The sequence below is a fragment of the Eumetopias jubatus genome, unplaced genomic scaffold (genome assembly GCF_037043125.1).
Source record: "Eumetopias jubatus isolate StellerSeaLion01/CBP00866 unplaced genomic scaffold, mEumJub1_p1.0 scaffold_12, whole genome shotgun sequence".
Lineage (NCBI taxonomy): Eukaryota > Metazoa > Chordata > Mammalia > Carnivora > Otariidae > Eumetopias > Eumetopias jubatus.
In genome coordinates, this window is record NW_028274818.1 from 63,748,802 (window position 1) to 63,775,280 (window position 26,479).

The window sequence follows — 26,479 nt, forward strand, 5'->3', positions numbered from 1 at the left end:
TACCCAATTTACATTTAAATTACATTTTATAGGAAATGTTCCTTATATTAGATTTTCTGTGTTAATATTTATATTACATTTCCTTTGTTTATATTAAAATTTCTATTTCTATTTTCTTTAATATTACTGGAGTAACTCCTGACAACTACCCCAAAAAAGTCTCCCTGTTACGCTTGACTACTGCTTGTCTCCTTCAATTTAAATGATAAATTAATGAATATATACATTTGTTTAATGTCCTCCACTGGTTTGTAAGTTTCATGAGGGCAGCAGTCTTGTCTGATTTATCACAATGTACGAGTGATACACAGGGGCTGACACGTAAAAGGTATTCCTTTAATACTTACTCAGTGAATGAATGAGGGATAATTTCAGTTATTGGTGGATCAATACCTAAATTACATGAGCACTACAAGTCATTCCATCATCAGACAGTGAATTCTCTTTTGTGTCTGATCATGGGACATCCTGTGTGGTAGGTAGAATAATAGCTCTCCAGAGATGTCCTCATTGAATTCTCCAGAACCTGCAAATATATTACCTCGCATCGGAAAAAAAGACGTTGCAGATGTGATTAACTAAGGATCTTGAGATGACATTATCCTGCATTATTCAGGTGGGCCGATGTAATCACAAGGGTCCTTCTAAGTGAAAAGGGAAGGGCAGGAGAGTCAGAGAAGATGTGATAAAGGTCTGGGCAATGTGGCCATGAGCCAAGGAATGAGAGCAGCCTCTAGAAGCTGAGAAAGGAAGCAGATTCTCTCCCTAGAGCCTCCAGGAGGAACACAGTCCTTGATTTTAGCCCAGAGAGAACCATTTTGGACTTCTAACCCCTAGGACTCTAAGAAATTTGTGTTATGTCATTTTAAACCACTAAGCTGGTGATCATTTGTAACAGCAGATAGGAAACTAATACTTTTTGTGGAGAAGTCCTATAGGCTACAGGTCATACTGGCCTCGTGCTCAGGAGAGACAGGGGTGTGGGCATGGGGCCATCAGATTTTCAGCATGCGTGTGATAGTGACAGCTGAGAGCAGATGAGATCACAAAGGGCAAAGTGAGTGTACAAGGTCAGAGGTGAAGTGAACCAGCGGTGTGTGCCCTCAGTAGTGCAGCCAGGACTAAGTGACGTGTTAACGGAGAGTGCCCTTCCCCCACACCTCTAGTTTGTTCAACAGGGTTAGGTGGACAGGAAGGCCACAGAGGGAAGGGGAAGGGAAGCAAAGCAGCAGGGTACGCCAAAAATTAATTTTAGAAATTCGTCCACAGCATGCCTGAGGACAGTCAAATAACAGTCGTGCACACAGCCCTTACCGCCACTCAACACTGTCTGGCAAGTGAATCCTATTTCCCTAGTATGTTTGTTTTCCCCTATTCTACCTCTCTCTCTTTAAATTTCCTATATCCCCCGCCTTGCCTCTCCTGCTCTCCAGTGATCATCTTGCCTCTTATTCGTTGAGAAAAATCAAAGCAAATCAGGAGAGAACATCTTCAGCCCCCACCCTCAAATTTCTAACCTGCCTTCACCTTCTGTGCCACCCCTATGCACCTGCATCTGCCTTATATGCTGTCACTACGGATGAAGCATCCCTCATACTAAAGGCCAACCCTGCCACTTGTGCACTAGATCGCTTCCTCTTCTTACCTTGCCTTGAGAAATCTCCGTCCCCTACATCATCAATTTCTCTCTCTTTACATACAACTCTACCTTGGGATCTCTCATCTTTCAAATGTCCTCCATTGACCACATAGCCCTATGCCACTATTATCCCAAGTTGCCTACGGTCTCCATTTCTTCACTTTACATTCACTCCTCACATCATTGCAGCTGTCCCTTGGACCCCACTCCTCCCAAGACTGTTCATGTCAGGATTGGCGGTAACCTCCTTATTGCTGAATCTGATAGTCTTGCGGCTCCTGGGCTTCATGTTATCCTGCCTCTCTGGTTCCTTTGACCTCTAAATGAAAAGATCCTAGAGCTTCGCCTTTGGTCCCTTTCTTTTTTTAGCTGCACATTCTCTCCTAGGTCATCCAATCAGTCCCAAAGCTTAAGAGTCTATTTATAATGGCCACGACTCCAGTTTATCCCAATGTCTACCTGGTATCATAGATGTCTACAGGGCATTTCTAACGGAACATGACGAAACCACAACTCTTGATCTCCCTCCTCTCAACTGTACTTCCCAAGTCTCCCATCTTATAAATGGCACTACCACCCAAAGAATCTCCTAAGCCAAAAATCTAGAAATTACCGTTTCTCCCTAACAAACGGCACTACCACCCAAAGAATCTCCTAAGCCAAAAATCTAGAAATTACCGTTTCTCCCTAACAAACTCAACACCAACCCATTAGCAAGTTCCCGTAGGCTCCACTTGCAAAATACTAGAAATAGAATTTTCTCAGGGTTCCCCACTTCTCCCAATATCCAAGCCACCTTTTGGCATGCGCTGCGTAAGAGCTTCCTAATTGCCTGAATGTTAGCTTTGCTGTTCCCTTTTGATAGGATATTTGTCCAGACGGATATTTGCCATTCAAATCTCAGTTTAAACCAAACCTCGTCACCAAGACCTTCCAGCTGCAGCTAATCTAAGATTACTGTCAATCACTTCATCCTATTTTGATTCTCTGCAAAGCACATATCACCCATATTTGTCCTTCCTCCTCTTGTTTACGGTATTCCCCAGGGCCTGCAACATTGCGGGGCATACGGCAAGCACACGACAAATATTTGTTGAATAAATGGAAAAGCAACTACTGTGTCCTAGGGTTATGCTAATCTGTGAGTACTGCACACTCCTCCCATGTCGGCAAGATTGTCTCATAAAACCTAAGATTTTATATTGAGTACTAACTGGATGCATGTTGTGCCCCTCCCCCCACAGCTACCTGCCTTCCTCGGTTTCCCCACAGCTCCACGTGCAAAAAAAAAAAAAAAAAAAGCAAGGAAGGTTTTGGAAAACAGGGTCATCATTATGGTCTTTTGCCACATTCCGCTGGCTTCAACGGGCTCAACGCGACAAAAACTAACAGTAGCAGCACCGACAAAGAAGGGTTGAAGGTAGAGGACTTCACCTGCCGCCAAGGGCGGACCGCAGAGGACCGGCGCGGATCCCAAGCACTGCATGCTGGGAGCTGTAGTCTCCCGGGGAGGCCTGGTGCTGTAAAGAACGGGGCCCCCGCGGCATGCTGGGAGCCGTAGTCGTGGAGACTCGGCCTCTGCGCTTCGAGGGGCGAACCGGGGAGTCCTCACTGCAAGCCGGGAACTGTAGTCTTTCTGGGACTCCACTCCTCCAGCGTGGAGAGGCGCCATTTTAGGTCCCGAGGTGCGGCCGCGCGGAGCCAGAGCGCAGGCGGGCTCAGCCCCCGCGCCGGGCCGGCCCCGCCCCCGGGGCGCCTGGCGCCCGCCCCCCTCCCCGCTCAGGCCCCGCCTTTCCCCACGTGTCCGCCGCCGAGGGGAGGTGCCTGAGCCGGAGCGGGCCCGCCAGCGGTCCGGCCCCGTCGGCGCAGAGGGTCCTGTGGGCTGCGCCCGGGAGCGGCCCGGCTCCCCGATGCTCCCGCGCAGGCTGCCGCGGGCCGGGCTGTGCGCTTAGTGCCCGGCTCTGGCCCGCTGAAGTGCCCGCGGGGGTGGGAGCGGCCTCGGCCCCGCGGAGACGGAGCGGCTGGAGGACGAGGCGGCGGCCGCGGGGAGGAGGATGGGGGCTAACCAGTTAGTGGTGCTCAACGTGTACGACATGGTGAGTGCGGCCCAGGCCGGCAGCCTCCCGCCGCTCGGCGCGGGGCTCGGACCCGGGTCCCCAGCCCCTGCGCTTCCTGCCTCGCGCCTCCGCCTCCAGCTTAGTCCTCGGGGTGGGGGAGGGGAGTAGGAGGCTGTTTGAATCCTCGCGCACGTCGGCGGGCGGGCAGCGCTGCCCAGTCCGCCCGAGGGCTCTGGCCCGGGCTCGGGGCGGCTGGAGCCTCGGCGTTGCCCCCTGCGCGGCCCGGAGCCCGCGCCGGGCCCGACACCTCGGCGGCCGAGCGGCGTCCTTTGGGCGAAGCTCCCGTCGCGGGTCCGACCGCCCACTCCCGGCCGCCCGGACCCCGAGCGCCGGTTCTCCCCGCTCTGCCGCTTCTGCCAGCCGCACACCTCTTCCTGCCCGAGTCTTCAGAAACTCCCAAGCCCTTCCAAGTCCCGAAAGTCACAGCTGTCGGTGCCTGCGCTAGAATCTCGTCCAAGGTGAACGGGAGCCAGCACCCCTTTGCCTCCAAGGCAACCTCATTAACGTGAACGAGGCTCCAGTTTAGTAAGCCTAGCTGAGTTCTCTGGAGATCCTGGTGGGGCTCCTCTGCTAGCCTCTGAAGACCACTTTCCAGGTGATGCAACAGGTATCTGACGTGACCGCAGGAGAGGGAAGGCGAGAACTTGTTTATGAGGTCATCTAACTTTGGAGTACTGCAAGCACACAGAACCGAGTCCAAGGATTGATCTGCCGTATAATTGCAATTGAAGTCCCCGGTAGAGGATTAGCGTTGCAGTTAAGATGCGTGCTTGGGTTTGTTTGCTTTCCGTTGATGCGTTTTGTTTTGTGAAGGAGTTACTTCTGCCTTCGATGTGTGAAATCTCTTGGCAGATGAAGAAGTCCTCCTCATTATTTTTGCTGGCTTAAAGATGCAGAAGAGCTGAAATGCTAGGTGTCAGGAGTCATGGTTCTCACTCGCAGATCGAAACTTTTTATTCCCTGGCATTGTGTATGCATTTCTAAATCTACAGTGTAACTTCTTGGGTAGAAAGGAACTCTCGTGCCCTAATCTGGGAATTATATCAGGATGAGATAGACTGCCCGGGACTTGAGGTGAGGTCTCAAGTTGAGTGAGGTCGGGGTTTGGAGGTGGAAGGAGATGGATTAACATACTGAAGAAAGTGAAACATGGAGGAAAAAATAGAGTAGAACTCAAGGGCCTAGGAAAGCAGGGCACTTGGTGAGGTCTTTGGCCTATGTCACTGGTTAGAAATCATTCTCTAGATGTCAGCTTTTTATGGTACTGGATATCTTTATTGTTCAAGACTTTTTATTGCCTTTTTACTGTTTCATTGCCTACCCCCACCCCAGTGATCTGCATTTGGTTTCTTGTTTATTCATGAAGACAATTACAAAACATCTCACGGCATATATTCTGCTTTTGAGAGCACAGTACGTTTTTTTCTTCTGGATTATTAAACCCCTTTATAAATTAGGATTATGCAATGGCCAGAGGGTCGTAGACTAAAAGAAATCTGAAAGTAGAGGTAGAGAGAAGTTTGGCTTTTTAAATAAAAATGCCAGTGCGTTCTTTGGCATATAATGGGCTTCCTTACACTTTAGGTACTCTATGAATCACAAAAATCATTGTTAATCGTGGTAACTGTAGGAAAAGCTAGAGGTGATATTTAAACCAGTATATTTCAAAGGGAGTATTCAGAAAGATGTTAAAAATATAAACTTGTTTAATAAAGATCTCATTCCTTACATCATTTTTGTAAAGTAGGTACTTACGGAAGAGGCAGGTAGAGAAAGGGGTGAATTAAACCTGCCCAGATAACTAAAAATAGGATCTAGAATTTCTAGACTGCAGTCTGATTCATTATCTCCTCTACTGGATAATTTCTGTGTTTCTTATAAACTGCTTCCTAGCAGTAGGAGAAGAAGGAGCATATGAATGTCTATCAGAATGGTAAATAGTTGAAATATTAGACTTCTGACAAATTTGCCCTTGCATGTTCTTTGAGGGCTCTCAGGCTGTGGCTGTTTTGTGTCACTAACTCAGCAACCTGCAGTTACTTCATTATGACCTTGTAGAAGTCACAAAAATGAATGAGTTATCCTTTCTTCTTTGAGGAATTTAGAATATCATAGGGGAGGTACAACAGTAGTAACAATTCAAAACAAAGTAGCAGGATTTGGGTAATGGAATGACAGAAGAGTAGGTAAAGGGGGAGACCACATGTGGTGGGATCAGGGATTGCTGAGAGGTGCAGGGACCTCTACAGGCAGAGAACAGTCTTCGGGAACAGTGTGTGCAGGAGGAGAGTGCAGGTGGGACTGGGAAACATCAGCTGGTCCAGTATAACGCATGTAGCCTGCATGAAAGAGACAACCGGAAAGTTTGCTTAGAACTTTATTAGGTTGGGGCTGGGACAAGGGCCGGGGGTGGGGGCGGGGAGCTGGTCTCTGAACCAGGGGGACCATCTCAAGTTTTCGTTGTAGGGAGCAGGGTGATCAGAGTTATGTTCTTGAATTAAGACCAGTGTGTTGAGGTACAAGATCGTATCTTTTATACTGCTTTTTCTCAAGTTGTATTGGTTTTAAAACAGTTTTGCTTGATGTCAAGGTCACATCTCTTTTATCTTTGATTGTACGGCGTGTGCATCACAGATGCCTTTGATGGGCGTTGCTCTTGTCTGTACGGGCCTTGTCTAGCAGAGTCCGTCCAGTCCAGACTTTGCAAACATCACAGTCAACCTTTGGTTTGCACTTGATAATCACTGTTTGTAGTGATGCCCTTTCCGTGCATCCTTGTGTCTCTCTCCGGGAGACTGTCACCTGCTCCAGCTCGGACTGCAGTTTTCCTGTTCCCTAGACGGGGAATTTCTGATCATTTCTGTTCTTCCATAGCTGCCGCACGTAAGGGAGAAATCGTACCGGGGTCATCTGTATTAGCGTCTTCTCACGGAGGGATAGCATAATCCTTAAAAGGTTACTTAATCTTATAAAGTGCTGCTAAATTATTGCTTGCTACCTTCTCAGTGATTATGTTCCTCTTTGTACTTGGGGGTAATCTACCACCAATAAAACATGTCCTGGGTTGTTTCCGGGTCCTGGAATGAGGTTATTCACATATTCCTAGTTTACTGGCAGACGTCAAGCAGGTGATTCAGCTGAGTTTCAGGTGCCGGGACAGTCTCTGGTGTAGGCGCTCTCACACAAGGGCTTCATTTGCCAGAGACCCAGAGTTTGTGCCGTTTCAGATCATCTTGGCTACTAATGAATTTTTATAAAAATACAAATATGCAGCAGCACGATAGTATTTGGATTCATCAGTAAGCAGCTTTCTTCCTGTTTTCAAATAGTGTCTGTACATCTTCAGAGCCTTAATAGAAAAAAACCGCTAAGACTCTTCAAATAAGGAAGTTTGGGCCCGGACTTCTTTTGACCATCCTGCTTCAGTCCAAGTCCCCTAAGAGCATGTGAGGGCACACACGTGTGAGAGGACCCGACTTCGCACACTTCTGTGTATCTAATTCAGACTTCTTAAGTGAGTTCCAGACGCATCTAAATATACTCTTCCCCTAAATCAACATGTCCAGGGACAGACTCTCTCCCCAGCTCAGACCTCGCCCTTTGCTCCACCGAACACCCCCCACCCCCACTCTTGGGTCATAATTTTGTCTTGATAATCTTCTGCCTAGTTTCCCAAACTAGAATGCGGGGAGTAAAACTACTGATTCTTCTTTATTACGAGCCCATCAGAGTCCAGTCACCAGGCCCTGTCTCTTGTCGTTTGGTTGATTCTGTCTGAAAGGAATAGCTTGACCATCAGTAGCTTAAGCTGGAAGGATACTTCTCTTGAGTCCAGAGATAAAGCATCCCTGGGCTAGTTCAGCAGCTCAGTGGGGGCTCATCAAGGACCGAGACTTTCCGTCCTTCCACTCTGCTGTCTCTCCCCACCCTGCTGGCTTTTGTTCTGCTTTGTCCTCTCCTGGTTATAAAATGACCGTCCCGGCGCTAAACAGAATTGTCCTCCAGCAGGATGTGAAGGAAGACAGAGGCGAGTAGGGCCTTTTTCTCCTTTTCATAGGAGAGTCTTTGCCAGAGCCACCCTCCCCTCCCGAGGAAGGGTCTGGATCGGGCTCACCTGTAGCTGATGAAGCCAGGGGAGTGGCTGGCTGGCTTTCCTGGCCTGCGCGGTGAGCTGTGGCAGGGAAGGCAGGGAGTTGGAAATGGCACTTAGCCGGGAGCCTGTGATGCCTGTCACATATTTTACCTTCTGCGTGTTGCTTAAATTGGGTACCTTATGCTCATTTCCACTGTTGCTTCTCAAGTTTGGGTCCTCGTTATCTGTTTGTATAATAGCCTTCTCCTGGTTTCAGGCTCTGGGCTTACTTCATTTGAAGCCATCTCCCCCTCTGTCACCAAAGTAATCTCCGGACATGTGAATGATTGTGCCATTCCTCGGCTTCACGTTCACCTTCACCTGCAGGATAGAGGCTAATGCCCTTTATGATGTGACCCCTACCTGACCCTTAGAGGCCCACCTCCTGAGAGTCCCCCGCTGCTTCCCACCCCAGCATACACACTTTATGCTCACACGAGGGGATTGTTTAATTATGTGAACAGGGTCTCCTGTAGTAGCTCACGGCCCGTATCTTCACTCATGCTGGTCTCACCGAGAAATGTCCTGTTCCAGCATTGGTCAGCTGCCCCGCCCACCCCCGCGTCTCCTGCCTGTAGCTTAGCCCGCAGTCGTGAGACTTGAGTGACCTCCTGTGCCCTCGTCCTTTCTGCACACCTCGCAGTGCGCGTGTTAAGAGTTCCGTGCTTCCCACTGGACCAGGTTCCTTGACAGCAGCATCTAGAACAGGACCCGTCATGAGGATGTGTTCTATAAACATTTACCAAATGGACAGGAATTTAAGAGGCGGTTTTGTTAGGAATGGTGCCAGTGCTTAAAAATAGCACACCAACGTCTGAAGATATCCCTTCTCTTTGGGCCTGATACCTATTTCTGTATTGGTTCCCCTACTTTTACTTAGTATGTTACTGGATTTTAGCTTTGGTTATTGTAACAGGATGATTAAATGAAGTGGGGAGGATCATGGGAAGGGGATAGGAAAAATACCAAAATATTCTTCTTTGACATAGTTTTTTACTTTTTTTTAAACGCTGTGGGCCTAGACTGAGGAAATAGTCTTAATCTGTTTATTTTGTGAAGTTGGCCCTACTCGCCTCTCTTCCTTCCCGCGCTGCTGGGTGAGGCCACTGTGTTTGCTGCTGGGACGGTCATTTTACAACTCTAAGGGACAAACCAAGAACAAGTAGTCACTCCTTGGAAGATCATCTTTCTGAAAACATTGTCAGAACCGTAACATAGATTAACCAGTTACTGGGAACTCATCTTCCTGTCCTTGTTCCTTAAGTTCCTCTGCTGCCTCGGCCAGTGCCCTTCACTCCTGGACATAGAAGCTGTGAGTCCGTGAGTCTAGCTGAGAAAAGGACAGTCCTAAATCTGCCCTCCTACGTTACCCGTAGCACTATCTTTTCTTTTTTCTCGTTTACTACATATGAGAGAAGAATTCAGTCTGTGTATTTGTTTTCTATTGCTGCAATAACAAAATGCCAAAAATTTAGCAGTTTAAAACAAGGCAGATTGAGTATCTCACACTTGTGTGGGTCACTCTGCTTCGGGTCTCACCAGGCTGAAATCCCCGAAGTCGCTGTCAGCCGGCCTCGGCACGGGGGCAGACCTGCCCCCGGGCTCATCCAGGTGGTTGCCAGAATTCAGTTGCTTGTGGTTGTAGGGCTGTGGTCCCATTCCTTGCTGGCTGTCAGCGGGGAGCCCTTCTCAGCTGCTTAAAGCCTCTTGCCTCCTGGGTCTTCAAACCAGCAGTGATGCCTGGGAGTCCCCCTCTCACCTCAGATGTCTCTGACCTCCCTTCTGCTGCATCTCTTCTACCTCCATCCAGAGAGACTTCTCCGCTTTTAATAGCTCAGGTCATTAAAGAGGACCCATGAGGATATGCCAGGGTAATCTCCCTGTCTTCAAGTGTCTCTATCTTAAATTACATCTGCAAAGACCCTTTACCATGATTCACATTAACTTATTCACAAGTTCTGGAAACTAGGGTGTAGACACCTCACGGAGTCATTTTCCCTGTCACACCATCTATGAAAGGTATTTTGTAAACCCAGAAGTACCTTTCAGCAGTCCTTTGACTTGGCATGGAATAAGTATTAACTCAGTAACTTCAAGTGGAAAATTTGAAGTGTTCAAAAAATAAAGCGTGGAGGGGTGCCTGGCTGGCTCAGTCAGAGGAGCGTGTGACTACTTGCTCTCAGGGTCGGGAGTTCAAGCCCTGCGTGGGGTGTAGGAATTACTTAAATAAATAAAATTTAAAAATAAAGCATGGAAACCTTTTATGAGTGGCTCATACTCAGATGTTAAAGGTCCAAGCATGTTGGTGACTACAAGCCCTTCAAACTGTGGTGGTATATTATCCACTCCGACGTCACATCTATGATAAAGTTAACAGGATAGAATTTAGTGAAACTTGTAAATTAAATAATATTAAATACCAAGGAGAGCCTACTATTTTAGGTGAATTCTTCCACTAAATAGATCTTTTAAAACAGGACATACATTTACTTTTCATTTGTTGACTGATTTTCTACACGATTATTTACATTCCAAAGCAGCAACATTGTTCAAGTGTCACCCAGTTGGTGAATAGAATGTAAAGGGAAGATGGCCAAAATAAATAATCTTAAGCCATAAGAAAGGGAGAAAAATAATAAAGGGAAGTGAGATACATGAAAATAACTTTAAGTTTCAACTAATCTGAAATGGGTTTGGGTATATGACTGTGACCAGCCCCCAAAACAACAACTTAAAAACTAATTGACCCCACATTATTTGAAATAAAAGTCTTTGCTCACTAAATTATGATGTCATCCTTGTCATAACACTAAATTTTTGCCCGTACAGAATTGGTGGGTCTCTTTACTATTTTAATTATGATAATTTCACAGCATATCTTAGTATATGGCTGGGCCAGTTTCCTTTCATTCTTTTTCCCAAGGTTTTTTTTGTTTTGTTTTTGTTTTTTTTGTTTTTTTTGGCTATTACTCATTTCCTTTTCTAGGCTCTCTGACAAATTCCATACATTGTCACTTTTTTTTTTTTATTGTGTTAAAATACACATAGAAGTTACGGCCTTAACCATTTATGGCTGTATAGTTCAGTAGTGTATATTCAGTGCTGTGCAGCCAATCTCCAGGACATTTTCATCTTGCAAAACTAAAAACTCTGTATTCACTAAACCTCCTTCCCCTCTGCCCCCTAGTTACTGCCATTCTCTTTTCTGTGTATGAATTTGGCTAGATACCTCGTAGAAGTGAAATCCAGTAGTAATTGTCTCTTTTAACTGACTTATTTCCCTTTGCATAGTTTGTCCAAGGTTTATGCATGTTCTAGCACATGTCAGAGGTCCCTTCCTTTTTACAGCTGGATAGTGTTTTGCTGTATACATATGTACACACCACATTTTGTTTATCCATTCATGTGTCAGTGGACATCTGGGTTGCTCCCACCTTTTGGCGATTGGGAGTAATACTCTGGTGAACATAAGTGTACAAATATCTATTCAAGTCCCTGCTTTCAGTTCTTTTGGATGTACACCCAATAGTCTGTAAATTGTTGTTGTTGCTTTAATTGGAATTACACTGGTTCTTGTGCAGTTTAAAGTAACTTGGGAAGAATTGGCATCTTTCCTATTTCTGTATTCTTTTCTTCCCCATGAAATGGGTTTGTTTGGTTTTTCGCTCTTTGAAAATTTTATCCAGAAAATGCAAACAGTTAATATATGCAAATAGTTAAATAGGTTAATTCCAAGCCCATATATCTGAGCCATCTACTAACAATAAATTTAAAAAGTAAGTAAAATATGATTCTAGGTCATTGCCCCATAAACATCTTTGCCACAGACATCTTTGCTGCAAACATTTTTGCCGCAAAAGTAATTGACTGTAAGGCAATTTGCTATTTAAAAAATCACAAAAAAATAAAAGAGGGACTTTCATTTGAAAGGACATAATCGTGAAAAATGAGTAACAAAACTAAAAGACTTTATTGTGAAATACAACATATTTGAATGTATTTAAAACGCATGTGGACTCATGGAACTATTGTGCAAACAACTGATTTGATTTTGTGGATTGTACCAGGCACTCGTCTTCGAAGTCTTTCATTTGTAGTAGTATACTTTTTTTTTCTTTTTTTGGCCTGTTGATTCATCTTATTCAGCATCACAGTTTTGCTTCTTTCACTAAAGTTTCTTTCTCCATTAGGAGAGATATCAGTTTCCAAATAGCAGGATGCATATTTGGAACTGAGCTTTGCATTGCATTGTGCAAGCCTCCTACGCTGCTGTTTTTTTTTTCTTGGCATGTTGTCACATGTTCATTGACAGACATTCCAGAGTTCTGTGGGAAGTGCTGAAGAAGTGCTAATGCTGTAATGCATTTGTGACTGAGCTTTGTTCTCACTGTAACTACTATGTTCTCATGTTCTAGAACAGTACAGTATGCAGTATGGCTTTACACTCTTTATTTCACACTTCCAGTAGGTTCCATCACTATTTTTTATCAGGTCAATATATATAGTTGTTACAATCCACTGTTTTAAGACCGCCATGTCTACCTGTCAGTGTAGAGATCGCTAGCTAAGATTTATATAACATAAAAATGGGAGCTTTATTAATAGAAAAATAACTGACAACTAGCCTTGGTACGTTAACCCCACTGAGGGCAGTTGATTCGTCCTTAGAAATGAAGCCAGATTGTCATCCAGTTATTTTATCTTTAAGGCAAAATTTTCTTACAGCCAACTGGTTATGCAGCAGAAATGTTTGTGGCAAAAATATCTATGGCCAAGCTGCATATAGCAAAAATACTGGACATGAGTAAAAAATAATATGGTATATTAAGTGGCAGTACGGCTAAAGAGGAAAAATGAAACAGAGGAGGGGTAGGAGAGTGTAGGTCAGGATGGTGTAGTGTAGTTTCTACTCCAGTTTCCAATAGAGTGGTCAAGAAAGGCCTCACCAAAGAAGGCATTCCTGAAAGGTGAAGGGGTACACCATGTGGCTATGTTGGGAGAGAATGTTCCAGGCAGAGGGTACGCAAGTACAAAGGGTAAGTCAGGCCACATGCCTCCTAGTAAATGTAAGAAGCAAGAGAGGTTTTGAGGGGAGTTTCTGATTGATGTTCTCAGGTTCATGAGGATCGTTGAAAATAGAGGAGGCGATACCAAAGAAGGAACAGGCTGAGATGGGGATAGTTTCCACAAAGCTGAAGAGCAACATTGCCTAATTGAAAACTAAGGAGAAAATAGCAAGATTTAGAAAATCTCTGAGAACTCTGAGTAGAAGGGTCAACGTCAGTCTCCAAGAGGATCAAGTCCTAGGCAGAATTTCCTAAAAGTTAGGAACATTCGTGGAATTTGAGAAACAAAACAGGTGAATACAGGGGAAGGGAAGGGAAAATAAGATAAAGACGGGGAGACAAACTGTGAGAGACTCTTAACTCTAGGAAACAAACTGAGGGTTGTGGCTGGCGGGGGGGGGGGGTGGATGGGGTATCTGGGTGATGGCCATAAGGGAGGGCACTTGATGGAATGAGCACTGGGTGTGCTCTGTGCAACTGATAAATCACTAAACTCTACCCTGAAACTGATAATACACTGTATGTTAACTAAATTGAATGTAAGTAAAAAAAAATTTTTTAAGACAAAAAAGAGTTAGGAACCAAAGCCTGGTTTAACTTTTAAATGTTAAGGATAAAGTAGAAGGTCCTACAAATACACACAGGCAAAAAAAGTTACTGCAGGGGACAAAATCAGGCTAACTTCAGACTTTTTCATGACACCAAATCCTAAATAAAATGGAGCATTATCTACAGAGTATTGAAAGGGAAAACATTTCTGTCTGAATGCTATGGCTTCTCAAGTTGTCACTCGTGCAAAAGGACCTAGAGAGTATCAGGCACCTTTTGGGGAGCTGAAAAATGACTCAGCCCTTAAGAATGGAGTGAGCAGGGTAAGAGAAGAGGCTATGGGCTCCACTTCTCATTTAGCAAAGCTGTCTCCTATTACATATATATATATGGTTCCAATGCCAGTGTCCAGAATTACTCTTCACAGAGAATGAACATGATGTTAAGAAGATTAAGTCTCAAATTATATTGACTAAATCTTGGGTGAGAGGGAGGAGGTAAGTCAGCACATGCAGTTGGTTTGGGTTGGTATTGGAAAATTGTTTGTGTAAAGTTTTTGTCATATAAACATAAGTATTGTTGGGATAAAGTTGGATCTGGAGGGGAAACAGAGAGAACACAGTTCATACAATGTAAGAGAGAAAACAAAAAAACGTGGAATGAAGACAAGTAGGACCAAATACAAAAATCATGAAATGACCTGTAAATAAATTAAATCCCTTGTTAAGTTTCTTAAGTATATTTAGGGTGTCTTTTGCCTTACAGAAATTTTAAATCACACATGGTCGAAACTGTTTTGTTTTATGACCTTTCTGGTTTCTGTCAGCCCTGGAAAGGTTTTCCCTGGCCTGAAATTATAGAAATAGTCTCCATGTTTATTCCCAAGTAGAAAACCAATTATCCCCACACTGTTGATTGAATTATCCATGGTTCCCATGCTAATTGGAGGCACATACCTCATTCATCTTATACTTAGTTATCATGGATCTAGATGTCTTCTTTCTTTTTTTTTTTTTAAGATTTTATTTATTTATTTGACAGAGAGAGACACAGCGAGAGAGGAAACACAAGCAGGGGGAGTGGGAGAGGGAGAAGCAGGCTTCCCACGGAGCAGGGAGCCCCATGCGGGGCTCGATCCCAGGACCCTGGGACCATGACCTGAGCCGAAGGCAGACACTTAACGACTGAGCCACCCAGGTGCCCCTAGAAGTCTTATTTCTTGACTTGCTGGGTTAGTTATGTCCTTAGCTTCCTCTTCCCACACCATTACGAGATGTTTAATTGCAGTATTCTGGCGTGTTTTGATACTGGTGATGGAAGTGTCTCTTACTCTCTTCTGGAATTTTATGTTTCTCACATGACAATTTTTCAAAGAAGATTTAAAATCAGTTTGTCAAACTCACTGAAATTTTAAGTGCAATGACATTAAATTTATGAGTAATTTTGGGGGAGAATTGACAGATGTAGAATATCGAGTCTCCCCATAATATAAGAACTAACTTTGATTACAACATGTGAGCCCTTGCCTCATATTATTATCTCATTTTAAGATGACTACACAGGCTTAGCTGAAGAACCTGCTCAGAATCACACCATAAGTGGTGGAGCACAGTCTTGAACCATGAGCTCTGGCACTAGTCTGTGCCCTTAACCACCACATTATATTTCTCCTTCTCCCATCCCTGGAAAGTGCTGTTTCTCTATTAATTTGTTCTAATCTCATCCCCCCCCCAAACTAACTTCTACTCTGCTTTCTGGAACTCATGAGTGGGCAGGAGCAAAAAAAAAAAAATCCCTACATCTGTGATTATTTCTGTGATGGTTGTTAATTTTATGTGTCACCTTGACTAGGCTAGTCCCCAGGTTTTAGTCAAACATTAGATGTTGCTGTGAAGGCATTTTTCAGATGTGATTAACATTTTCTTTAAGTTTTTATTTAAATTCTAGTTAGTTAACATATAGTGTAATGTTGATTTCAGGAGAATTTAGTGATTCATCACTTACATACAACACCCAGTGCTCATCACAACAAATGCCCTCCTTAATCCCCAACACCCGTCTAGCCCATCCCCCCATCTCCCCTCCAGCAACCCTCAGTTTGTTCTCTGTAGTTTAAGTCTCTTCATTTAAGTCAGTAGACTTTGAGTAAAGCAGATTATCTTTCATAATATGGGTGGGCCTCATCCAAACAGTTGAAGGCCTTAAGAGAAAATACTGAAGTCCCCTAAAGAGGAAGGAATTTGGCCTCCAGAGGAGCTGCCACATCGTCTCTTCCTGGGTCTCCAGCCTACCAGCTGGCCCTGCCATCTTTACACTTGGCACCTCCAAAGTCATGTGAGCTGGTGCCTTAAAATAACCACTCCCTTACTATACCCTCATCTCAGTTAGATTCTGTAGTCTACCATTACAGTTGTTCCCTCTGGCAACCATGGTTAAATTGAACTCTCCATCTACATCTCCGCAGCTGAGTGCACCTAGAGAAAACCCCACAACCATACTGACTGATCTCACTTTAAAATCCTGACCGCAGACCCCAGGGGGACCCTACATGCTGTCTGGCAGTACATCCTGATTTCTCTGGCCAACTGACTTTCCCACTCTCCAAGACTACAGTATTTCCCACTCTCCACTGATGACCTCACTGCGGAGGGGGGAGATGAACCAGAGACTATGGACTCTGAGAAACAAACTGAGGGTTCTAGAGGGGAGGGGGGTGGGGGATGGGTTAGCATGGTGATGGGTATTAAAGAGGGCACTTACTGAATGGAGCACTGGGTATTATACGCAAACAATGAATCATGGAACACTACATCAAAAACTAATGATGTAATGTATGGTGATTAACATAATAAAGTTAAAAAAAAAAGCCCTGCAGAGAACCTGCTCATCCTCCCCTCACTACTGTCCTGGTGTGCCCCGCCCTGCCTCTTGGACGCAGAGTGGGAGTCGCCGTGTCCTTAACCCCCCGCTGTGTCCTGGATCCCAGCCCCGCAATGCCATGCAAGGACTTCTCGCCCAGAATTGTCCTTCCAGTCGGTATGCGAGTATGCTGCAGTAGCGCTGCCCGTCCTCCTTTTGAACTGAGGGGAATGAGTAGAGTTCCTTCAACATTCTCTCCACTGGCCTTCCACCGTAACGTACCATGCTCTCAAGCTGGAGGTTTGTGTCTTTTTTATTTATTTATTTGAGAGCGAGTGAGAGCAAGAGAGATCACAGAGGGGGAGGGAGAAGCAGACCCGCCGCTGAACAGGAAGCCCAATGTGGGGCTCGATCCCAGGACCCTGGGATCATGACCTGAGCTGAAGGCAGACGCTTAACGACTGAGCCACCCAGGTGCCCAGTTTGTGTCTTTTTAATCAACTTCTTTAGAAGGGTGTCCCTTTCAAAAGGCTAACAAGCAAGCCAGAACAGTGGTATTTGAGGCCCCTTCATCCATTGCGGTTGCTGTTTTATGCGGGTATGAACAGTAATTCAGCAGCATACCTGTTGAAGTTCCTCACTCTGCAGTGAGCTTGCGGGCAGAGACAGGGTCTTACTCTTACTCCCAGAACTTGGTGCATTGTAATTGCTTTTAAAAGGTTTGTTGGGCTTACTGCAACAAACCTTTTTTGACGTTCCCCTAGGACTTGTCATCCTGAAACGGTTCCTTTCTCCACTGTGTCATCTTGTTCATGGCCATTGCCCCCCTCGAGGGACCTGCTGCTCTGCTGTCCTGACGGACCACCCTAGCCTGTCAGGTGGCGCGGGAGAGCCCCAAACACCTGCACTGGTTCGGAACAGGAGTAGCGATGTGACAGAGTCACGGCTAAGGCAGGGACAGCCAAAAGCCGTGCATGATCCCCTCCCTGGTCAGGCCTGCCATCTGCCGTCTGGAATCTGTTACCATAAGTGGTGTATGCAGTTCTTTGTCTTCGTGGTGTAGACTGGAATCAATCAGACCACATGGATTTGCATCCCGCCTCCTGCTTTTTAACTGTGTGACCTGGGAAAGTTTCTTGCTAAACAGAGAGTTTCTTGCTAAAATGAAAATTGTAGTGTATCCAGTTCATAGGGTTATTGTACGGCTCTTGAGATGACTTATGTGAAATGCATAGAATGGGACCTGGCCCGTGATAAGCCCTAGAAAGTGTTAGATGTGTGTTAGCGTTGTTTGCCCGGTTATAGAAGCGAAATTAGCTCCTGTCTGTATCTTTTGTGCAGTTGCTACACATAAGTAACCTGATCTGTGGAGTTGCCTCACTGGATCTCAAGGAGTGTTCTCCTTCAAGGAACAAAGTGCCGCCCAAACTGAGGCATTAAAAGCAGGCTGTTGTATCTTTGACATTTGCTCTGAAATCTCCCATCGTAGTATATGCATAACACTGGGGTTGATTATAGAAAGCCTTTTTTTCCCCCCTTGAGTGTTGGAGTTGACAGCTGGTCATTAGCCTTTCAGCCAGATGAACTCAATGGAACTGATTTCTAAGTCTTTAAACATTTATGGAAATTGTGAAAATAAACAAGTCAGCCTGAGGCTGGTTTGTATACCATAGCGTAGTTCTGATTTGTAGCTCATTGTCCAGCAATAAGTTAAAGGAACCACCAGATAAAGAATTTTACACATTAGCTGTTTCCACCAGCTCTCAATATGATCTGTTACATGTACTCTCGTTTATAACTGAACAGTATAAAAAGAGTTGTCCGCTTGGAGTACAGTTGCAGTTCTTGTTTCCAGAAGGACCGTATCTTCTAGATTTTCCCTCTCCTTTCAGATGTGAAGGTCAGCTCCCAGAATAGGAGGTCTCTACATTACTAAATTAGCAACCGGCTGGGAACATTATATGGCATTTAGACAAGGACTGGGTGACGACTATTTCTTTTTAGTAGAGTGGTGGATGAGGGGTCACCATAACTTCACACTTTAGGAAAAATGATGACTTGGTAGTCATGGTCTCCATCTTACTGTGAAGTTGGTCAGGATGCTTCAAGATCATGTAAAGAAAAGCAAGGGCATATGAGACTATCTGCTTGAGGTAGAGCCCTGTGGTTAGGAAAGCCTTAGGTGGAGACTGTGAAACTCGAGCTCTGTTTGCACTTCAGCCCCTTGTCATGTGACCGTGGGCAAATGACTTGCCAGAACGTTCCTAAAGCAATTTACATATTTTACATGCACTCTTTTTTTTTTTTTTTAAGATTTTATTTATTTGACAGAGAGAGACACAGCAAGAGAAGGAACACAAGCAGGGGGAGCGGGAGAGGGAGAAGCAGGCTTCCCGCGGAGCAGGGAGCCCAATGCAGGGCTCGATCCCAGGACCCTGGGATCATGACCCCAGCCGAAGGCAGACGCTTAACGACTGAGCCACCCAGGCACCCCTTACATGCACTCTTGTCATTATGAAAGACAGAGTAAGTGAAAGTACGTTGTAGGGTAGCATTCAAAAAATGAGTTACTTTACTATATATACACATATTTCTGTTTAAAGACTAGGTTGTGATTGTTTGTTTACATTCTTAATGGTTCCTCATGGACAAGGACTGTGAGTCAATCATCTTTGTACCCCCCGGCGCCTAGCAGTCCCTGACACATAGGAGGCTTGCCCACATCATACTGAATCAAAGTTGTCTGACTCGCTTTATTTATAGCTTTGCTGTAAGTAAACATTTTAAATGAGATTTAAACTGAGGTGCAATTCAGGGGACCCTTCTTTTTTTTTAATTTTAATTTTTTATTTATTTGACAGAGAGACACAGCGAGAGCGGGAACACAAGCAGGGGGAGGGGCAGAGGGAGAAGCAGGCTTCCCACGGAGCAGGGAGCCCGATGCGGGGCTCGATCCCAGGACCCTGGATCATGACCCGAGCCGAAGGCAGACGCTTAATGACTGAGCCACCCAGGCACCCCTCAGGGGACCCTTCTAGAACGGTGGTTCTCAGTTTTATCCTGGACCAACTCAGAAATACATTTTACATAACATCATTATACACACATATAACGGAAAGCAAATGTTCAGGAAACAACCTTGCTCTGGATCATGTCCTCTTACAAGTTCTACTCCATTATATTTCATTCATGATGCTGGTGCAACCCACCAAAATGATTTTGGGTCCTCTAATGGGTTGCAACCTACAGTTTAAAAGACACCTCTCAAGAATGCAAGCTCCATGCAAACGGGAACTTCATCGTGTTTGCTTCTATGTTGCTAGTGCTTGGCACATAGAAGGTGTTCAATAAATAGTGCTGAGTGAGTAAAAGAATGGAGATGCTCTTTTCCATGGGCCACAATTAAAAACAAGATAAAGGGAAAGCTTTACAAATTCCTTGCTGCAGTGCTTCAATTCATCAAGCATTTGAGCGGTCTGCTAGGTATAGTACAATGCCCTAGGCAGCACAGAGCCTCCAGTGTTCAAGAAGGCTCAGTCTCAGGCCTCGTCCAGTTTAGATCCCAGTCCAGGGGGATAGTTAAGTACAGGAAGGCCATACAAGAAGTTTTAAGATTTTACTGAAATACCTGACACCAGCCATAGGCACAGCCAAAGCAAACGCCAGATAGGGACGATTGGCCGAGAACTTGGTTTTCTGGTACAGAGGTGGTATCGGGCCCAAGTACCCAGCCCGTGGATTTCTCATCACTAGGAGAGTCAAACTGTAGGTTCTGTAAAATAGGTTTAGTCTTAAATTTAGTCAAGGGGCATTTGGTTGCCCAGTGATTGGACTTTCAAAAATCTATTCTCCTTTAAATAACTTACCAGTTCACAGTGATCCTGTGCCTAGCTTGTGGGGGGTCCTAAAATTAGGTCCTTTGAGAAGCACGATGATTTATTTTTAAAATTGGAGGAGGAAACTAGCTTCATAAGAAATGCAGAGCACAACGTTTTCCTTGGTTTTAGGTTATCCCGTATGTGCATAGGTATGTGTACTCACACTCATGAGTCCAGGACAGTGCTTAGGAGTTTTTAAATCTCAAAGTACTGTCCTTAGGAAGGCCATCCTTGGGCTAACCTTAAAATTTATTCTCAAAACTGGGACTTGAGAATAAAAGAGAGTGAACAAATGTGAACTGGGACTGTCCCAGGCAACTGGGAATTACCCTACCGGAACTTTAGTGCGTGTGTATGTTACATTGTCTCAAAAAGAGAATAAACTTGACAGAACATGTACAAAACTTGAATCAGTACTGACTGAAAAAATACTGGCAAATCTCTTCTAATCAGGAGAGATTACTTCCAGAGATTGCAGCTTAATACCCAGCATTATCTACAACTTATAGATAATGGTATAATGAAAATGTTTTTGTAATATACAGGTTTTTTTCCCTAAGACCTAGAAAGTGAGTGATGTGCTTATTTTAGATAATATTCTCTGGTAATGAAAAGATTGGACATTTTCTTAGAAATAGTAATGGAATAGGATCTCTATGTGGTGCCATCTTTCTTACAGCGTAACGCAAATTAACAGATAGCCCCGGATGTGTATGATTTCATCTGGAAAAGATACTAGACCTATCTCTGCTCATTCAGTGCGTTTTTATTGACTCTGCTTTACGATTAGCCTTATGCTAAGGCTCTATAGATGGCATTTTAATATCATTTACTATAAAATAGCATTTGCTGTAGGATTATCTGGGACTCAACCCAGTGGTATCAAAAAGACCTCCTGAGCTAGTTCAACAGTGTGAATAGTGAGGACAGTTTTCCATGAGTCCGCACTCTAGTAATTACCCCACAGCCTCCACTACTCACAGTTTATTTTTAATTTTTAACTCTGTAATTGAAATGCCTTCTCTTTTCCCTAAGCACCTTTTTATGGGAAGTAAGTAAAACACTTGCTTTAATCCGCATGAACACTGGTTCTAGGATCTTTAGGGGAAACAATCACACTTTATATTGAAATCATTTTAAGGAAGTCAGGCCCAGGACCTAAGTGGTTATATTAAATGTTTTAAGTTCCAGACCGGAGAGATCGCATTTATTGTCATTGCTGCTTTCAAACAGGAAACCTAAAATTTTATTAAGTTGATAAGGCAAATCACTGACTGAAATGAAGTTTAATGAAAGTTCTCTATCAGAAGAATAATGTAACATTTTAATATACGACTATAATATGCCACAGTAAAGTTACTTCTGTAAACAGTGCTTTAAAGTAATAAATGGGGGGCACCTGGGTGGCTCAGTCGTTAAGCGTCTGCCTTCGGCTCAGGTCGTGATCCCAGGGTCCTGGGATCGAGCCCCACATCGGGCTCCCTGCTCTGCGGGAAGCCTGCTTCTCCCTCTCCCACTCCCCCTGCTTGTGTTCCCTCTCTCGCTGTGTCTCTCTCTGTCAAATAAATAAATAAATAAAATCTTTAAAAGAAAGTAATAATTGGAAATACCAAGGTCAGTTTTTTGCATTAAGGCAAGATCGAGTTCAAAAGCAACTGTAGTTTATTTATGCATTTGTTGCCTTCCGACATATTTTAGATGATAATTTTTCTACGAAGTGTTTCCTTTTACCTTATATTAATACTTAAAGTGCTTTGAAAAGCCTTGTAAACTTGAGCAGCAGGGGTTGGTGTCAGAAGAGGTAGGCGTGGGTTAGTGGTCCCTCCCTGGCCCTCGTCTCTTTACTTAGGAAGTGAAGGCCTTAAGCTCCTAGTGCCAAAGTGAGCTCTTCAGCTTCTTGCTCTTGCTTGAGTATCTAAGCCTCCTGTGAAACCACAGCCTCACTTACAGAGACCTTTTACTCAAATTGGTGCTTCTCAAGAATATAAATAATTGCTTGCAGGAGTCTTAAAGTAGAATCCAATTAATTCTGCCATTGTTTGCCATTCAGTTTAATGAGTCACTGCTCTTGATAATTTGACATCAACTCCCAAAGATTCTTGAAAATTGTGAGAATTAACAGAGAGCTAGAATTAATCTGCTTATTTACATGTGCATTCCCACCATGTAAAACAAGAGTATTAGGGAAGGATCATGTGGTCAGTATATGTATGTTTTTGCTACTAACAACACTTATGGCTTACCACAGGCTGGACAGTCTTCTAAGTCTGTACACATAGTCAGTCAGTTCTTACACTCATCCCCTGGGGTAAATGCCATGTCTCATCCCCATTTTATAAAGAAGGATGGAAAAGAGAGCATCTTTCCCCAGGTCGTGCAACTGGCAAATAGCGAGGCCAGAATTTGAACCAAGGCATTCTGGCTCCAGGATCTGAATTGGAATCAAACACTTTTTGAGACCGATTGGGTACCTGAAACAGGTTATGTGTATGTATAGGAAGAAACCAAGGCCAAGAGCTCCAGTCTCCTGACACTCAGCCCACTGTCTTTTCCACTTTAGTTCAGATGCTTCAACTCATGTGAGTTGTCATAACTTGGATCGACCTTTTTTTATCAGAGCCATGATCTCTGAAGGAAAGTTGAATATAACAGAAGCCACGTCCTTGCAATCTAACCCGGAACAGAGGAACACGGTGGGCCTTTCTGTTAGAGGCTGAGGGAAAGAGAGCCTTCGAGTCAGCGGACAAATGATATCCTCAGTGTAGATGATTTAGTGGGTGGTTGCTGTGGGGACGTGGTGGTGACTTTGCTCTCGTGTCGTGGTTTGAGAGAGACGATCTTGTGGTAGCGCCTGGCAGGCTTGTTGTTTTCCTTTGGTACGTTAGGAAGGGCTTGAGAAGAATCGAACAGTAAATTAACTTTCAAATGCAGACATCTGATTTCTCATGGAATCTGCTGAGGGACTCTCTTTCTCAGCACTCGGTAGACTGGGAGATCTAGGCACCTTTAGGGGACCTGCCCCTCACGTGCCGTGTCCTTTCTCTGTCACTCAGCCTGGCCTCTGACGGCGGGCCCCGGTGTCATGCCATAGAACTCTGGGAGCCACGGTTCTCGAACCAGCCAGAGTGTTAGCTGTCCTCTTACACTTGCACCAAGCTCTAGGAACGGAAGCAGGCTTCTCCAGGTCCAGGGAAAGGCTTTGGGATAAGACCGCTCTGCATTATCCATTTTCCCCAAGTATGTCATTGTAGACTTTGGCATCTGCTACTATTTAGACAACAAAATCAGTGAAAGACGTATCCAGCCACAATTCACAGAAGTCTCGCTAACATCCAATCGTATCTAATTCCGCAGCTTGTTCTGTTTGTTTGTTTTCCATGCATGCGTGTTCTTGGCTGGGATTTTATGTTGCATATTTATATTTTTTCTTTTAGAAGATGTCAGTGTTTTATGGCGTTCTGCAAAAGCAGGAATTTCCACATAGGTTCGAGAAGCTCTGTGGAGCTTCGTAGGGATTTTCACCACAGAGACGCCATGCGATGTGAAATGTGCCCTTGTTAGTAAATACTTTTTTAAAGTAAAGACAAAGGACAGAAACCACATTGGAGAAGCGCTGAGGAACACAACCAGTAATTTCAAAACTCTTGAGAGGATAGCTGTTAAATCACTGTGAGGGAAGTTTGACAACTGAAATCATTCAGTGAAAGGCTCCGTTGCCACATAGGTTTTTGTTTTTTTGTTTACAGTTACGTTACTGAATCCCCACTTAAAACAGGCACTGTCCGTATTGTCTGCAAAGCCTAGGCAGCACTTTGAGGCCGAAGGACTCACCAAGGCCCGCTGACCTTGAACTAAAGGCCTGGCTTCCCCCAGCTGCTTGGCCGGTTTTTCAAGATCGAGCCTTTTAGGCATGTGCTCTAATAATAGAGCATGGAAGCCCGAACAGGAGCAGAAACACTTGGAGGGCATCTCTCTCCACGACCGCTTCTCCCTGGAAGGCTTTACCGTCTTTTCTTCCAAATTCATTCAGAAAAAGAATCACACCAAAGAAAAAAACATCAAATCTACGTCATAACGTAAATTCTAAAAATTTTGGCAGCAACATGCTGCTGTTGATATGTTCATTCTGGTAGCTGACCCAGAATACATCTATTTGGAGTTGGGTTTTTTCTGTTCTCGATGTGTTATTTGTTTATAGCTTGGTTTCTACGTGTTTTTGAAGGCAGCTGTCTGGAATTAGGAATGAAGTCTGTAATTTGAGAAGTAACCTATTTAAAGGTTTTTGAGTGGAGATAAGAGTTCAGGAACTAATTGGACCATCTTTGTTATTAGAAAATGTTTTAGGGTCGCTGGTATATTTTTAACTGGTTTTTTTTTAGTTTCTTTGGGGTTTTTTTTGGTCAGAAGTCCCACATTCATTATCTGTATATTTTTTTTCACTCGTAGAAGAGTTTGTATTAGACCATTTATTAGATTAAGAACAGGGAAATGGAAACTTTTTCTTCATGAATTTCTTGGTTTTCATTTTGCTAACAGAGGGAAAATTTTCCTATGATGACAGATTTCCTTACTTTTTTTTCAAAGGAGCTAAGTATGTATTGTATTTAAAGGAAGATTTATCCCTGGGGGACACATGCTATTTATAGAACAGTTTGTGTTTAAGTTTGCCAACTATAAAATGATAGGCTCTTCTGCCGTTTGCATCAAGTTAGTACATCCTTTATTCCTACCATTTTTAAAACGGGTTTTTAATTCACATGCCATACAGTTCACCCTTTGTGTACAATTCAGTGGATTTTAGTGAATTCACTGAGTTCTACAGCTGTCATCATGGACCATATTAGAAATTTGTCTTCACCCTAAAAAGAAATCCCATCCCATTAGCAATCACTTCCATTTCCCTGCAAACCTCCCAGTTATAGGTAACCACTAATATACTATTTTTTAAATTTACCTATTCTAGGCATTTCATGTAAACGTAATCATACAGTAGGTGGTCTTTTCTGACCGAGCATAATGTTTTCAAGGGCCATTCATGCCATTGCATGCGTCAGTACTCCATTCCTTTTTATTGAGAAATAATACCACATTGTATAGATAGACCAGACCCTATTCAGTCATCAGTTGGTGGACATTTAGATTGTTCCCATTTGTTGGCTGTTAGAAGTAATACTGCTAGGAATGTTTTATTGTTTTCAGATGCAGAGTTATATTCTTTTGTTAAATATATCCCTAAATATTTTTTTGATGTAACTGTAGATGGAATTTTCTTAATTTCATCTCTGTATTATTCATTGCTAGTATACAGAGATGCGATTGATGTCTGTGTATTCATCTTGTATCCTGTAATCTTGCTGAACTTGTTTAATAGTTCTTTAGTGGACTTCTTATCATTTTCTATATGCAAGAATACATCATCTGCAGATAGAGATAATCTTACTTCTTCTTTTCCAATCTGGGTGTCTTTTATTTCTTTTTCCTAATTACCCTGGCTGGAAATTCCAGTACAGTGTCTTGGAAGTGGCAAGCGCAGACATCGTTGTTTCGTTCCTGATCCGAAAGGGAAAGAAGGGAAAGAAGGCCTTATGTCTTTCACCATTAAGTATGACATTAGCTATGGGTTTTCATAGGTGCCTTTTCCTTATATTCCTAGTTTGTTGAGTGTTTTTATCATGAAAGAGAGTAGGATTTTATCAAGTGCTTATCTGCATCTAATGAGATGATCATGTGGCTCTTGTCCTTTATTCTGTTGGTATAGTATATTACATTAATTGATTTTTTGACTATTAAACCCATCTTCCATTCCTGGAATAGATCTCACTTGCTTATGGTGTATAGTCAGTCCTTTTTATATGTTGCTAGATTCAATTTGCTAGTGTTTTGTTGAGGATTTTTGAGTAGTTTTCTGTAGCTTTCTTGTGATGTCTGTCTGGTTTTGGTGTCAGGTTAATTCTGGCCTCATAGAATGAATTGGGAAATGTTCCCTTGAGTAGTTTGTGAAGAATTGGTACTGATTATTGTTTAAATATTTGGTGGAGGGGCGCCTGGGTGGCTCAGTCAATTAAGCATCCGACTCTTAATTCCAGCTCAAGTGATGATCTCAGGGTTGTGGGATGTATCCCCACGTCAGGCTCTGCACTTGGTGGGGAGTCTGCTTCTCTCTCTCTCTCCCTCCCTCCCTCCCTCCGTCCCAATCCCTCCCTCCCCCACCCCCTCCGCCTCTCCTCCCACTCACGCAA

The 26,479-nt window shown here is 43.9% G+C and overlaps 1 protein-coding gene across 1 annotated transcript in view; it reads left to right on the forward strand.

Moving 5' to 3' along the window:
- The first annotated feature begins 3,456 nt into the window (after positions 1-3,456).
- Positions 3,457-26,479, forward strand: part of DESI2 (desumoylating isopeptidase 2) — a 45,929-nt gene continuing 22,906 nt past the window's right edge. The window contains exon 1 of the mRNA XM_028111790.2: positions 3,457-3,735. Within this exon, the coding sequence (XP_027967591.1) occupies positions 3,694-3,735 (42 nt within the window). The 5' untranslated portion in view covers positions 3,457-3,693. The remainder of the gene's footprint in view (positions 3,736-26,479) is intronic.